Source organism: Columba livia, chromosome 15, assembly GCF_036013475.1.
Source record: "Columba livia isolate bColLiv1 breed racing homer chromosome 15, bColLiv1.pat.W.v2, whole genome shotgun sequence".
In the NCBI taxonomy this organism is placed as follows: Eukaryota; Metazoa; Chordata; class Aves; order Columbiformes; family Columbidae; genus Columba; species Columba livia.
The window spans coordinates 17237074-17252350 of NC_088616.1; the positions used below are offsets into that span (position 1 = coordinate 17237074).

The window sequence follows — 15277 nt, forward strand, 5'->3', positions numbered from 1 at the left end:
GGAAAGAAGTAGCAAGTTGAAGCTTTACATAAGTTTTAACGTCTGTTGGTTGAACTGTCTGTTGTCTGTGATGCACGTGCTGTTAAGCGGTGAGAGCCAGGCAGGCGGTGAGAGGTGTCTGCCTGCAAACCAAAGCAGTACCAAGTCTCAGAACTCAGCTTGCACTCCAGTATTCCTTTATCTCCTTCTCTCTTCCTGTCAGACTCCTCATTGCAGTTAATTTTGCTAGTGTGTATGTAGCTGATTTTGCTTTTTTGCTTTGTTTTTCTTTTTTGACAGAGAATTCGGACGATGCCAGTTTATCGCGCTCAGCTTCTGTTGCCACGGGACTGAATATAATGAAGAGGCAAAAAGTAAAGACAATTTTCCCACATACTGCTGGAAGTAACAAGACGTTGCTCAGCTTTGCACAGGGCGACATCATCACGCTCCTCGTAGCTGAAGAAAAGGATGGCTGGCTGTACGGGGAACACGACTCCACCAAACTGTAAGATAATCCAGAGATTACCCATTTGAACGTGAAGGAAAATGGGTCTCGTCAGATTTTGTTAGCAGACACCAGTAAATGCCGGCTGCCACTGACTGGGCTCGGGGGGTCTGTCTGTACGGTGAACCACCGCGCTTGCCTCAGGGAGATTTTGTAAACTGATTTGGTATCAGCAGAAATCGGGTCTTTAGAAGGTGAATCTCAGTTCACTGAGTCTGGTGTTTTGTCCGCTGTTGTCTTGTGAAAGATCTTTCCAACTTTGCATAATATGACCTTGAAACCCTTTCCCGTTACAGAAAAGGATGGTTTCCATCATCATACACTAGACCACTGCAAGAACCAGCAGGAGAAAAAGCGTTTGTCCCAGTTCCAAGGTAATATTTTGGGTGGGACTTGCAGAAATGCCTTAATCTTCTCTAACACTTAGTAAAAATGTTATTGTTCCCCTCATGTTCTTAGTTATTCAGCGATATATACAGTAAGTGCTTTCTAACAGTCTGTAGTGTGATGCCTTGATTACATTACCATGTTGTAGTGGTTACACCCAGACCCAAGAACTCGCTTCACCGCAACCTCAGAATTCCGAGTCCCACTGACTGCAATGGGACTTCACACCTTTTGTCAGCGTTCAGCTCCTGCACTTCTGTGCTTTCCTGGGGCTCAAGATAAGTGAGACAGATGTATTACAGGAACTGAGCCGTTGATGTTTGGGTTCTGTCTTGCAGCCCTGCACCAGTCCGCAGTGTTAGTTCTGTAAATCTTGTGGAAAAAGGAGACGTTGTCCTCCCACCGCCAGACTATCTGGGCTCTTCACAAACAGATAAAGGAGTGGAGTCTGCCAAAGGTACGACTGTTAAAACACCAACCGACAGACCGGAAAATGCAGGTCCGGTAAGTAATCAATACCTTGAATCCAAAGGTTCTGCCCTGTTTGCTTTTCTCGATGTACGTAGCTGAGCTTTAAATGAGGCCCTGGGATACTCTGCTTTAGCCACTTGTACTTCAGTGGCCTTTGCTGCAGCTGTTTGGGAGATCACGGCTCGCGGACAAACCCTCTTGGCAGTTACACGAACACACAGCTGCTCGTTCTGCGAGATCTGCCCCCAGCCTAGTTGTGGCATTTTTGCTGTGAAACTGGCAGATGATCAGTTGTGTTACAAAACCGGTATGGTTGACACTTGTGCTGCAAGTACTTCTGTCCTTCTTCTTCTGGCTGCCGGTTGTTGCAGTAACATTTCATTCTGTTTGAACTGTGAACTGCCCAGCTGGACCCAGGTGCCTGCTGATCCTAAACCTGGGCGGGTGGGATGGACACCACGAACAAACCAGCCGCATCACGCTAACACCGGTTTTAACTTTCTAAGTAACTCTGAGATAATGCTGCTCTCCATAACTGCCCGTCCACAGTCCAGGTGAACTACACAGCCATCTTTATTCTACATGGCTGACTGTTTCAGCCCGCGGAATGACAGTCTTTTCCTTAGCAGGACGGCAAGATCACCTGTAACATGGTTTCGTAAATCCATGCAAATATTTCTTTTCTTTTACAGAAACCTGACCTGAATGGCATTATAAAACCACCTTTTCTAAGGTATATTTTTAAAGCTTTTACACTAATTGAATTGGGTTAGGTTTTATATTTGCTTTTGTGTTGATCGTGAGGGGAAGCGAGGCTGTTTTCCTGACTTAGTCTCTGGCACTGGTAGAACACGGTGCCTGAAACGGGTGCAGATCCCTCCAGAGCGGCGGCGAGTGGCACGCGGTGCCCAGGCCCTTCTCGGGAAAATGGGGTTTCCCCGCTACTTTAACAGGAAGCAAAACTTAAACTATTAAAACCAAAAATCTGTCAAGACTGGGAGCTGTTTAACAAAAAAAGGCCCAGATCTAACCGGGCATTAACTTCCCAACTCGTGTGTGTCTTCACATGTAAGCTGGTTCTAACAACTCAAAGCTCAGTGTAACGTGCAGCTCACGGGGTTGCACAGACCCGCTGGGTGAAGCGCCCGCGCTGCAGCGGGTTCGGCGCTGTCTGCAGTGACCTCGTGCTTTGCTTTTCAGTGGAGAAAACCCTTTTGCAACTGTGAAACTCAGACCAACGGTAACGAACGACAGATCAGCGCCCATTATTCGGTGAAGATACCTGGTCCGTACCCTGTGCTTCCTCCGTATAAGGACCATTCTCAGTAATGACAACTACTATCTAAACTGGCTCTAAAAACTTATTTAAATTTAATTACTGTACCATAGAATCATACTGGATGGATTCTGATTTTCTCGAAAACCTGTACTTTCTAATGAGTTAATTGCTTTGGGCTGATGTTTGAGCACTTAGGCTTGACTTTACAGTGTCCTCTTTGTAGTAGGAATTGTGCAGATCCTGGAGCTAGTTTGGAGCTAGTTAAACCAGTGTAACTAGTAGCTCACAACTCCGAGTCTCTGTCAGTCGTTATTTGGAAACCAATGGTAAGTTCTAGAATATAAACCTGCACCTGCCACTTACTAAATAAGACGATTTTCTTTTCCAAACAGAACAATGTAACAGCTGCCTTATTCCAGAATAGAGAATCGCCTGTATAAAGTGATCATGCGTCATTTTGTTTAAGACAGACACACTAGGTTATAAATAAATATTTATCCCTTAAGAATAGACAATTTGTAATGCTTTGCTTCATGTTCAGATATACATTTTTCAAGTGTCAACATAAATCTATTTTGTCTAATGTACTGTCCACACATTCTTCAATGATCATTCTCTTTAAAACACGTTGTCAAACTTCAGTCTTATAAAAAGTCATAATAAAACAGTGCCATGTTTTTTCTGAAGTGCTAACGTGAAAAGCTGCCGCTGAGGTTGCCCCATTACTGCAGCTGCGAGTCCAACGACTCCGCTTTGAACACGTGTAACTGCTCACGCCGCACAGAGCCCTGCGCTCGGCCTCGGGCACGAGCAGCTGCAGCGTTTGTTACCGCAGGCCCAGACCGTCCCATCCCAATGGAGATGTTGTCTGAAAGGCTTTTCCTACAGCAATAATCATCTCAGAAACCGATATAGGGTGTTAAACCTGGCCCTTCACGCTGCGGCAGCACTGGGTGGTTTCTGACGTTTCCCACCTGCCGTATGGGGTCTGTACTGCGACCGCTGCCGGTGACGAACCTGCTCCAGGTCACTGTGCCTTACAGCCGTACACGTACAGCCCCGGAGCACCGATCCCGCCGCGCCTGCCGCCTCCTGTAACAGTGAGGTCAAGTCATGTGAAATGCCTTTCGCTTACTTAATAGCAAAAAATAGCACATGAGCATGTGATGGCTGCGGAGCCCCATCGCACGTCCTCCGGCTTCGTCCGCTGGGGGACCCTGCAGAACTTCCACCAGCTTTCCACACGTGTAACCCACACCAGGGCCCGTTCTCTAAAGCAGATACAGGCACGTCAGCCTGGGCTGCAGAAACGTCCACCGCCCTCCTCAGAACACCCCCCGTGCTTCAGGTACAGCCCCAAACCGTGTCTTTTTAGTATCAGAAGGATTCTGCCAAATACTCATCCCTCTTTGTAGCTGGGATTATTAACTCCACTTTCAGAGCACACGTTATCAGACACATTAGTCACATACCTAATAATCCAGCCATGAGTTGAGGACTGCAAAAGGAAAAGCAGTTTTATTTAGTTGTCAACAGGTGCCAGTAAACATGGAAAACAAGTTGGGTTTTCATGTTTTGCAATGCACATGCTCATAAAAGATTAAATTACATGCAAGAGACTAAATTTCTTCACACTTTACAAAACAGGTCTGAAGCAAATAAAATGATTGTACATGACATTTACATTAGAAAGAGTACGCTAACAGTTGTCGCTTCCATATGCACGTCCACGTTCACCCCCTTAGCCAAAAGCTGCCCCGCAATTGGGGCATCTTCTCTGCCTCAGCGCGAGACAGAACAGAATCCCAATGGGAAAGAAGACGATGGCACACAGAACACCGAGGCAGGTGAAGGTGTCCTCCAGCACGCCGACCCTGCAGGAACAGAGAACAGGCTCGGTCAAGGACAACCGCCACGGCTGCCCAGCACTTACCACGGTGTCATCTCGCAGCCACTGAAGCACACACAGTTTTTACAAAGCAAGATAAAGCACAAAGGGTTGGGTTTTTCTTAGGACTTGTTTTGTTTTTCCCATTAAAAGACAAGATTTTGAGTTACACCACTTAAAGGAAAACAGGAAACATGCCGATGATCCGACTGTAGATAAGAAGGCTACCAAGACCGCAGCCATCCTCCTGTCACCGTACTCCAGGACCGGCACGCAGAACGACCCGCAGCCACCGCAGCCCTGGGCAGCTTCGCCAGCTCCAAGGACCAGTCGGTCGGGTGCCCTGAGGACGCACGGGGCGGCACCCGCTGTGCGCTGGGAACAGTCCCACGCCGTGCTCCGAAAGCCGCAGGACACGGGCGGTCGTGTTAAAGCCACCGTGGTCCCCAAGCAATCGAACGTTGTGGCTCCTGCTGCCAGGCTCAACACACCCTGCCAAGCAACCACCCCGGAGTAAGAGCTCACACATCCAGGACAGAGACTGCAGGCGAGTATCAAACTGTATTCCTTGCCAGTCCTTCTTGGGGTCAAGTTTTCCTGCATAGTGAGGATGCAGTTTTCTAGAACTAAACCTTAGTGTCACTACATTTTACTCTCATAAAAAGGGAAGGAAGCTTGCTTTTAGTATCATTCACTGACTCTTCCAGGTGATACAGAGCAAAGATGGAACTGTACCAGTGTTGTTACGCTGGTTACTGCACGCCAAGACCCCATTTCTCAGCTGTCTGGGTCTCTTACAACAGGCAGTGGTCACACGTGCGCCCTGCCTGCCTTCCACAGTGTCCTGGAGCGAGCCCTCTCAGCCCACTCGACCCCAGGTCTCCACAGTGTACGTGCACTACAGCTCTTTCAGAAAAAATAATAATAATAATAATAAAACCACTCTCTGAATGTTTCCATCTGATGATTCGGTGCTTTTTCTCAGCTTTCTCCTAAGGGCAATACTTGAATGTGCAGCGAGTTGCGCAATGCTGGTTTGGGGCTTTGCTGAAACACCAGCTCACGCTTTCACTGGGCAAGTGAAAACCACTGCGGAGAGCGGATACGAACAGGTTTGTGTCAGCCTGTTACTGCGAACGAACACACAGCGTGGCCACGGCTGGGCCCTGCAGCGCCAGCACGCTCTCTCAGGGGCGCTGGCCTGTCCTTCTCCGGAGAGCACAGGTCAATATAATCAACGTGCAAAGGGGCAGGTGCGCTGGGCATTTAGGGCTCTGACCTACTGAGCACGATAAGGAGAACTTTAGAAGTTCCACCTGTAGATTTTGGGTGAAGGAGCACGTCACGAGCCAGCACTGCGCTGCGCAGGGTGCCGGTTAAATAAGCGCGTACAGGACTACGCTCACTCCTCACATTCAGACTCCCTAAGTCCCCCAGCTCGGGGGTGCAGCACTACGGTCATACGCTGGTTCACGAGTTCATTTCTGGTAGCTAGAAAAGTCCAAAGGCCAAACACACATCACCGTTAAAACAACCCTCGGCAGGTATGCCCGGTTTCTGCTTCCAAAAACTGATGTTCCTTTACAGCTATAGGAGAATCTGCTATGGACATCACTGGGCTGAGTCCCGAATCAATGACCACCCGGCATGAGAAATGCTGTTCCCGCAGCTCTGTGACAGCAGAATCCCAACGCCAGTCCCCGACTTCTTCCTGAAGTGCTGTACATGAACACCCCCAAATCAAAGACAAACAGGAAAGCCTGAGTATCCAGACTTGAGAAATTTGAGCAGTCATACTAAATAGTCAAAATCTGGAGTTGAGCAAAACCCTTGGACAAGACGTGTCCTCTTAAGATTCCCTGGTACAGCGAAAGTCAACAAACGGAGCGCAGTGACCCTGGAATACCTGCTACAAGCAGCGTGCCAAGGCCAACGAGCTGTTGTTTCCCTACAGAGCAGTCACAGCCAGCCTGCTGTGAACAGAGCGAAGGGACAAGACGCAGACTGGAGACCATCTCCTTACTGCGGTGGGTAAAACTTTACAGCTCCTTTAAACGTAAGAACCACTCTCCTTCCCCTCAACCATCGTAAGTGGCTTTTCAAAGCGTTCCTGATATTCCGCTGCTTACACAACTCCATGTTCCACCTAAGTTTCCAGTATTGGTCCCTCCTTTTGGTGAACTGACTTTATTGCTGTTTACAGAGTTCTTGTGACAGAAGTCAACTTCATATTCGGTATAAAGGAATTGTCAGGGTACAGCTGATCCCAGCAGTGGTTTTACAGTTTCGTATCCTCACATAGAGCTCCTTTGGGGTAGTAAGTAAACGATGCCGACTAACGCTCAAATCGAAATACGGATCCTAGTCCCGGCACACAAGTGTCCCAAAGCTCAGATCTTCGCAGCCTTGTGGCTACTCCTACAAACTCAGCATAACGTCCCCCGCTCCTCCTGGCTTCCGGTGGTTGGTGTCACCGCCTAATTTGGGACAAGCACTTCAACCGCTGCTCAGCCAGCCACTAAATTTAGAAGGAGAAAAAACCCAACACTTTTTATAAAGGACAATGAGTATTTTAGCCTTGCTTGTGTATCTCACCTGAGCTACAGAGCAATTAGAGACTCCACATTCAAACTGTAGATTCACTGATGTAACCAAACATAAATTTTGTTCTACAGCATAAACCACATAAAAGCTGATTATAACTGCACCACTCCCCATCTAAAAATAAAGTGGAAAGCTTTATTTATACTGCAAGCAGTGTCTTGGATTTAAGCTATAATTGCAGCTGCCAGCTCCATAAAGTAACATCGATTATTCCCACTGACGAGTATTTAAAACGAAATCACTTTTCAGACAGTCCCCTTCTCGAAAATAAGTCTTAGAACATTAACATCTTAAGCCAAATGCTGGAGATCAGAGGGCCAACAGTGAGATCTGCATACGCAGCATCATGCAGTTTAACACCTGCATTTGCAGACTTGACACTCCACTGCACTATTAAATGTGTGCCTATCAGCATTTTTCATCCCTTACTAATAAGCTCAGAAGGTCATCCCAGCTAAGCAGAGCGACTCTGGTTGTACGACAAGCTCTGCACGACCCGACAAGAAAGGGCGCTGCATTGCGGGCGTCCCCAGCTGCGCGCTCCCGCTCGTCAGGAGAGCGGGACGGTCAAGCCAGCGTCCCGCCGCTCCCGCTCTGCGCCTGGCGGGGTCACCGCGGCAATGGGCACGTCAGAGCAGCCGCGAGCACCGAGACTGGAGGCTGCACACCCCATCTCCACCTTGGAACACAGAAATACAGACCGCCTGTCTGTGTCTGTCCCAGCTAACGCAACAGCGGCAGCAGCAAGGCCAGGCGCGTTTCAGTTCCACCTGAGCAGCGCTGACAATGCAAATACTAAGTGTGCACGGGATGCGTACGGTGCTGATTTCCATGGAGAGAGACGCCAGCTCCTCCAGCCGCAGCCTGAAGGTGTATTGAACGGTGTTGATCCGTATCCACATGAAGGAGCCCAAACCTATACAGAGCAACTAGCCTGCCCTCCTCAACACAAGCTGCACACGTGTAAACAAAACTGCCCTTAACAGTCACCTTCAAGTAAGACACCACAGTATCTGCAGATTTGTCGAGCCTGCGCTGGCGTTAGGCTGCACTTCCCTGCAGGGCGCTGGCTGCAGAGCCAGAGGTGCTGCCCACGGAACAGCCTTCATCTCGGCGTCTACAAACCACCAGCCTTCTCTAACGCAGTAGCACCAGCGCTTTAACGCCAGTCTGAGAACAGGCTAACGGCGAGACAAGCCTCATGGCTTCACACCAACAACCCGGCCTCACGGACCCGGCTACACTGCCAGTCACAACTCCCGCAGCTGGGGGAGATCAGTCGACGGTGAACTGAGACCTGGGGAGCGCTTCCCTCACTCATCTGCACACGCCGCCAAACCGGTATCGCCTCTGGTTACCAACAAACCCGGCCGGTTTCCTCCTCTCACCCAGAGCAACTCATTGCTACAAAGAACTCCTCATTGCCAGAATACAGACACCAAGACAAATGGTGACACTAATTAAAGAAAAAGCCATCAACTCAGGCCCAGTGACAGACCGGGCGTTAGGGACCAGACTGCCGTTTTTATTTGGCCCCATTAGGGAATACATTGCTGCTCTATCTTATTAATCACATGAAGTCTCATTCATTAGAAAACCGTGTTTTGCTTATTGTCCACAAATCAGTTCAGACCAGCAGAACACAAATCCTCAGAAACAGCAAGAGCTGCGCGGTTCTCGCGGGGACCCCGTTAACAGGCTTCCCGGCTGCCCTCCTCGGGGCCGCGGCTGGAGCCGTGCCGAGCAGGGAAAGCCGCGGCTGCCGCGTGGCGGGCTCGCGGCAGCTGCTCCGGCCGGCCGCACCGCGGCTCCCGCTCCGCACCCCGTGCACGAGTTGCCGCTGCGTTCCATGCCCTGACCGCTCCAGCCTCCGAACCGCAGCGCCGCAGCGCGGGAACTGCGCGGGAACACCGGAGCAGCGCGCAGCTACACCAGCGGCACGCGGTGGTACAAGGGAGCGGCACCAAGCCCAGCACAGGCTGGTCACCCTGGAGACAAAAACCAGCGCCGGGAGCTGCCGCACGTTACAGCTTCTCCTCTCCGTAGCGCTCCTGAATGTATCTCCAAGTCGGCTTCGCTCACGAGATGCAAAAGGACCTCCAGCACGTCAGCCTGCTGCTAGAAACTGAAAAGCTGCAGATTTCCTCAGAATATCAGACATGCTCTCTAAATAATTCCTTGTGTATTTAATCAGCATGTATTATGAAATTATATTTGCATAAAGTTTAAACATAGTTGTTGTGAGTAACTATAGAAATCCTGTATCCTGAACAGCCTTCTATCAAACCACGCACAGCATTTGTGATTGAAATAAAGCCAGAAGACTGAAATTCTGAAGTACTTTACCACCTAAGTGTAATTTTCCCAGAGTATATTAGCACTTTATCAAAGAAAACATTTCAACCAAAACAAGAGAACTTACTACTATGTCCAAAACCAAACCAAACCAGCAGTGTGGCAGGAAGAAGGCCGCGAGTCACCTGAGAACAAACGCCGTCTGATCAAAGCAGTCCTGGACGAAGCTTCGGTGTTGCTGTGACCTGGAGCCGCCCGCCGCGTCTCTCAAGCGGGTGCCTGTGACTGCCAGAAGAGGAGGCCACCAGGACGCGCTGGCGGAAGGTCCTTCCCCCGCCCCTTCTGCCAAACAACCGAGTGCTTGTTGAACGGGAAAACAAAGACCCAACGGGGTCCATCACGGGCTCCGTGCACACTTTGAAAGAACCGACTTCTGCAAACATCAGGTGCGGGTCATGTTTTCACAGTTTTCAGAGGGACCTTTCTTCTGCTCAGTACTAAGCAAGCAGCCGCTCCTTCGCAGTTTGTTCCACCCCGCAAAGCAAGACAGAGAAAGAGAAACTGAAAGTGAGCACAAGAGCAGCCGGACCGTGTTCTCGGAGCTGGAAGAACGACAGGGCCGGACCCGCAGCTGGGGCTGCAATGGCTCAGTCTGTGCTTGAACACAAAGTATTTCAAAAGCAGAACTAGGCTGATCCTTAAGTGTCAACTACAAACAACAAAGCTGACAATATTCTGCAACTCGGTTTAATTCTCCAAACATCAGGGCTGGGAGAAGAATTCTCACTAAGACAACAGAATCACAACCACCTAAGATGTTTTAATAATGCAGGGAGGGACAGAACAGACGTTAACACTGAAGTCTGTAATTAGAAAGTAACACCAACCAATGATGAACTAGGATGATGTGACTAATGAGTAACTAAGCACGAGGGACTGGAGTCACTGCCCGGGTGCAGTAATGCCTCAGAGAGAGAAATACAGCGACCAGGAGCATGCTACCTGCTTGTGAGAGGCTATTCTGGAGATACTGTGCTTTTTATTCCTCCATAGCATAAATCAAGCCTGAAGATCTACTATACTGCAGCTAGACCATTTGTGACTGCACTAAAACAGTCTCTTACCCAAATAACAAGCCAATACTGCGTATTTCTCCTCAACAGCGTATATTTTAAGTTGGAAATGGTTTCGATTTCAACTAGCAACATTCACGAATGCCGGTGTGCAGACTGGTTTGTATCCGTGGTGGTGAAAGGGCTCTCGCTGGGCTCCAGCCCACGCTGCTGGTCACCTCACAGCCACGAGCACGGCTCTTTCCTCACATCTAAGGCAGATGCACTTCTCTAGTGATAAGCATCAAATCAGAACAGTAACAGCACAACTACCTTTAATGAAGTTACTTTATATATATATATATATACAATAAAGCAGTTTAATAAAGTTATTTATGTATCATTAGTAACTTTATGTTTAGCAACGCCCTTTCAACAACTCTTTTGTTCAGTGTTGCATTCAGAGTATAGCTGCATGTTGCATTCTTCATAAAATAGGTTTCTAGGCCGAGGAAGTAAACTGGAACTATGTTTAAGGTCCTGAGAAGTCAAAGAGGATTATGAGCTCTAACAGAATCAGCCACCGTAACTGCCCAGAACATGAACCCTGACCCGCAGGTTCCTGCGAGTGTTTCCAGGACCACGCTTCCCACGCGGCCTCCCTGCCCCTTCTCCTCAAGCACCAGCCTGTCGGCTCCTCCGGTGCTCAGATGACAAGCAATCTGACGTTCCTTTTTCCCTTCTACCCCGACACTTGGCTCTTTTTCTAAAGACAGCTAGGAAAAAACCAGCACTGCTGCAAAGACAACTACGGCACACCAGTACTAGACACAGTCACTTGTCTCGGGATCCAGAGCATTCCAGAAGGGCTGCCAAGAGCCCTACAGGTGAAGCAGCGCGCTACTGCGCCTCAGAGCAATCACCGTGCCACGGCTCTCCACACAACTTTCTATTTTTCACAGCCCAAAACAAAACGCGAGGATCCCAGAGCAAACGGGCTTTTGGGGCGGGTATTTCGTTTAGCTAAGAGCCCGCAACGTACGGAGCGCTGGTACCTCTGGTACCTCCGGCAGAGCAAGCCTGGTGGCTTCACTTAAAAACACCTTACAAAAGAAAGCTCACTTTCCCAAATTTGGCTAGTTAGATACTATATTTGCACATGACTGTGTCAAAGGTGTCCCCTAGAACAGCCCAGGATAACTTCCAGAAAAAGGAAAAAATCTTAGAGATAGCAGCAATGGTCCGCCAGTCTTAAGCCACTGCAAGACCACTTCATAGTAAAATGTCTTGAGATCTATCGGGTTAGGGCTGCAAGGTCTGCAGAACACTCTGCCTGCCTTTTACCAGGCTGCTCGGACATCTTTCCTGTCTACTGGTGGAGCTGAAGCATAAGCATTTTAACGTAGCTGCTCAGGCGGCAGGACCCACCGCCTCCTCTCGAGCTCGGTGGGTCCTCTCCCTCACTGTTAAAATACACAAGTTCTAGAGCAATAGCTCCGGCTGGTGCAGGTTTTTCAGCCTTAAGCACTTCAGCAGGCACCTGTTTTTACACAGCACCACAAGAGACTTATCTGACTCCACCTGTGAAGGCTGGTACTGACTCTCAGACAAGCACCAATTCCAACAAAACCAAAGGCCTCTGCCGCTACAGCCTCTATCGCGTCCATCACACTGACACCTGGTACCGCTGCAGCTATTCTAGCAAGTCCGTTTCTCACACTTTTTGAAAGGGGTGCGCGGCGGCTCAGACTTGCAGAATCCCAAGTACCTGTTCACGGGACACCACAAGGGCAACCAACTCCCACACGTCACCGGCAGGGGATGATGCTGCAGGGCAGGCAGAGCCGGCCGGCGCACCCGCGTCCCCACGGAATCCGGCTGCCCTCACCCCCCAGCGAACGTCCCGGCACCAGAAGTGAGAAGCGCGGGGCTGCAGCTGCTTACAGCTCCTTACCGGTGGGAAACGGGGCCTCCTTCCCTTTCTGGTGGCTGCTGATCTCCCGGGGAAGCTGTTCTTTTGCTGCAACTCCAGCTCATAGCTGGCCACGTTTTCTGCTTTTCACCGCTTCATCAGATTAACACTTTCAATCAAATCTATTAATGTCCCTGTTCTTCTGCAGTCAAAAGACTTCTAAAGTAAAACATCTTTTAAACCCTTAAGATACCGACGTTTTCAACCAGCCCTGACCATCGCCCGCCCGGCTCCGCGGTCTGGGTGTTGGGAGCGGGGCCCTGCCACAGGACGCCCAGATGACCACAAGTGACCGCGCTCAGGAATTACAGTTTCACAACACAATCACGCTGCTCACTGTCACAGGGCACAGACACCAGAAAGGACTTCCTGTCATCCTCTCGAGCGCTGATCCTTGACATCGTGACTGAGCTGCCTCTTCATTAAACACACCACTTACAGATCCTCCTCCGTCATAAAGAGCAGACTCATATATAAAGTCTACTCTATTAATTACAGCGGTTGTCGCGAGCCCATTAGGACAAGCTCACACTTCATAAACTAAAGCTCTCCACTATCAGAATTCTAGTTTTTCAATTAATTCAATTCTAATACACACACAATGAGAAACTATCAAAAACCAAGGAATTCTATGGATACCTGTAATTTAAAAAGTAAAACCTAAGACCGATTTATTTCTCAACCAGAGAGCTGTATTACCTGCAGGCAGGACAGCCACCAACTACTACTACAGAAGTGGTGGCGGCGGGCTGTTGAATGATGGTGTACGTGCTCGAATAGTTTGGCTGTGATGTCGGTGGAGGTACAGCATACCCTAAAACAAGAGAAAAACCTCAGTCACCGCATGTAAAGCACAAAAAAATAACAATTAAAAAGTATGGAAACAGAATGTAGAATAAAAACCAGAAACGTAGTCTTGACCAAGCACTTCAAGAAGCTCCATCAAAATCACAGCTGGAAAATATTACTCAGCAAATCTATTAGCAAAGCCACTTCATAACCCCAAGTATCTAGTACAATTTAACCATCTATAAAGGACACTGAGCTAATAATTAACTTTGAGAATTTGTTTCAACGCTGTTTGAGGGCCCGTAAAAAACAGTTTAAGCAGAGAGCGATCGCAGCTTTCCCTCCGGACGTCACGCATCAGGTCCGTCCCGCTCAGCAGACAAACTAGTTGAAACAGATAAATCTTCCTTGGGTTTCCACCTTAACTTCCACATATGAAGTTTGTAACTGGAGACAGAAGTAGGAGTGGTAAGATGCAAGTGGAAACAGGTTGCATAGCAGAAAACAAAAACCATCCAACCCCACACCTTTCAGCAAATCCATGTTGTTAGCTAGTAAATGTGCAATGTTAACAGCTGTAGTCAGGAAACCCAGGCCCTTAACTACCGCACTAACATTAAAAGAAAACAAACAGCTTTAAAAACGGATGGCTGGATGTATGCGGTGTATCAGACACTCAAGGTACACTCTGCCCAGGTAAAGCCCAGCTGGAACTCTCCCAGGCACAGTTCCCAGATTTTCTTGATCTGTGAAGTCCACCAACCTCACTACTTAGACCAAAAATAATCAGCAATATTCATACTGTAGGAAAATAAGCTCCAAGTTCTTAGCAGGAACTCCATCTGTGGTCCCAATATTCACTCTTGATGACTGGGGTCAGCGTCTGCTCTGTTCAGTGTGTTCTTTTCCACTTTTGAAGCATTCCCCTAACTCTGCAGAGCGTTTCCCGAGGGGCCACCACTCTCTGTGACAGGCTGCAGGTACCAATTCACGTAACACAAGGACTGTATCTACTCACCTGCCTAAGTCTCTCCACGACTACCGAAGTGTATCAGCAGAGAACAAGCGTTAACCAGAGGACAGAGAACTGCATGCAAAGTGCCAGTTCAGGGTGTTTCACCTCCAGCACAGCTGTGTCTGTGTGTCCCAGTTCGGGTGTTTATGTGTGCCAGTTTGGGGTGTTTCACCACGGCACAGCCGCATCTGCGTGTGCCAGTTCGGGGTGTTTCCCCGCCATCGCAGCCCTGCCTGAGCCGCTGTCCCGGTTCTGGGGCACAACGACCGCCGCCAGCTCCCGGAGGCAGCCGGGTCGGAGGGGAAGGGGAGGCGGCGCTTCCAGACCCCCGGCCCCCGCGCAGCCTCCTCCCCGCGCTGGGCTGAGGCGCGGGAGCCGGGAGCACGATCCCGCCGGGCTCCGGGCAGCGGCTCCGGGTGTCCCCGCTCCCGCCGGGCGGCCCCGCAGGCCACGGCCGCTCCCCGAGCCCGCTGCCGGCCTGCGGCCCCGGCCCCGCCAGCGCCGCCCCCCGCAGCCCGTCCGGGCCGCTCCGTCCCGGGGCAGGGAGCGCGGCTCACGCTCTGCGGCACCCCCGGCGCCCCTCGCCCCCCAGCCCTCAGACCCACCTGCGGCGGCCGCGGCGCCCGGGTAGGGGTAGGGCGGGGGCGGCTGGAAGCCGGGCTGCGGGGGCGGGATGGCGCCGTAGTTGCTCTGCCCGTAGTCGTAGCCCGCGCCCTGGGCGGCGGGGCTGTAGGCGGGGGGCCGCTCCTGCAGCAGCGGCTTGCTGTCCATGCCGGGCCGCGGAGCCGAGCGGCCGGAGCGCGGGGACAGGCGGCGCCCTCGCTCAGCGCCCAACTTGGCGGGCGCCGCCCCCTCCGCCCCGCCCGCGGGCGCCGGAGCTCAGCGGCGGCGCCTCGTGCGGCCCGGGCCGGGGAGCGACCCCTGGCGCGGGGGAGGCCGCTCCGAGCGCCCCGCACCGCGCGGCTCCGCAGCCGCTGCGCTCGCGGCGGTCACAAGACTGCGCCCCACGTGACGCCGCTCCCAGCCGCGCGGGCCACC

The 15277-nt window shown here is 50.7% G+C and overlaps 2 protein-coding genes across 2 annotated transcripts in view; one reads left to right on the forward strand and one right to left on the reverse strand.

The window, feature by feature from the left end:
* The window catches only part of BAIAP2L1 (BAR/IMD domain containing adaptor protein 2 like 1), a 31473-nt gene extending 28163 nt beyond the window's left edge, over nucleotides 1-3310 (forward strand). The window contains exons 10-14 of the mRNA XM_065031617.1: nucleotides 280-487; nucleotides 784-861; nucleotides 1213-1378; nucleotides 2038-2078; nucleotides 2546-3310. Of these exons, the coding sequence (XP_064887689.1) occupies nucleotides 280-487; nucleotides 784-861; nucleotides 1213-1378; nucleotides 2038-2078; nucleotides 2546-2621 (569 nt within the window). The 3' untranslated portion in view covers nucleotides 2622-3310. The remainder of the gene's footprint in view (nucleotides 1-279; nucleotides 488-783; nucleotides 862-1212; nucleotides 1379-2037; nucleotides 2079-2545) is intronic.
* An 805-nt stretch (nucleotides 3311-4115) lies between these two features.
* BRI3 (brain protein I3) lies at nucleotides 4116-15236 on the reverse strand. Its single transcript, XM_065031620.1, has 3 exons — nucleotides 14845-15236; nucleotides 13135-13249; nucleotides 4116-4498 (listed from the first exon to the last, which is right to left on the reverse strand). Exons 1-3 carry the CDS (start codon nucleotides 15008-15010, stop codon nucleotides 4366-4368), a joined length of 414 nt encoding a protein of 137 aa, XP_064887692.1. The 5' UTR covers nucleotides 15011-15236; the 3' UTR covers nucleotides 4116-4365.
* Between the last annotated feature and the right edge of the window lie 41 nt (nucleotides 15237-15277).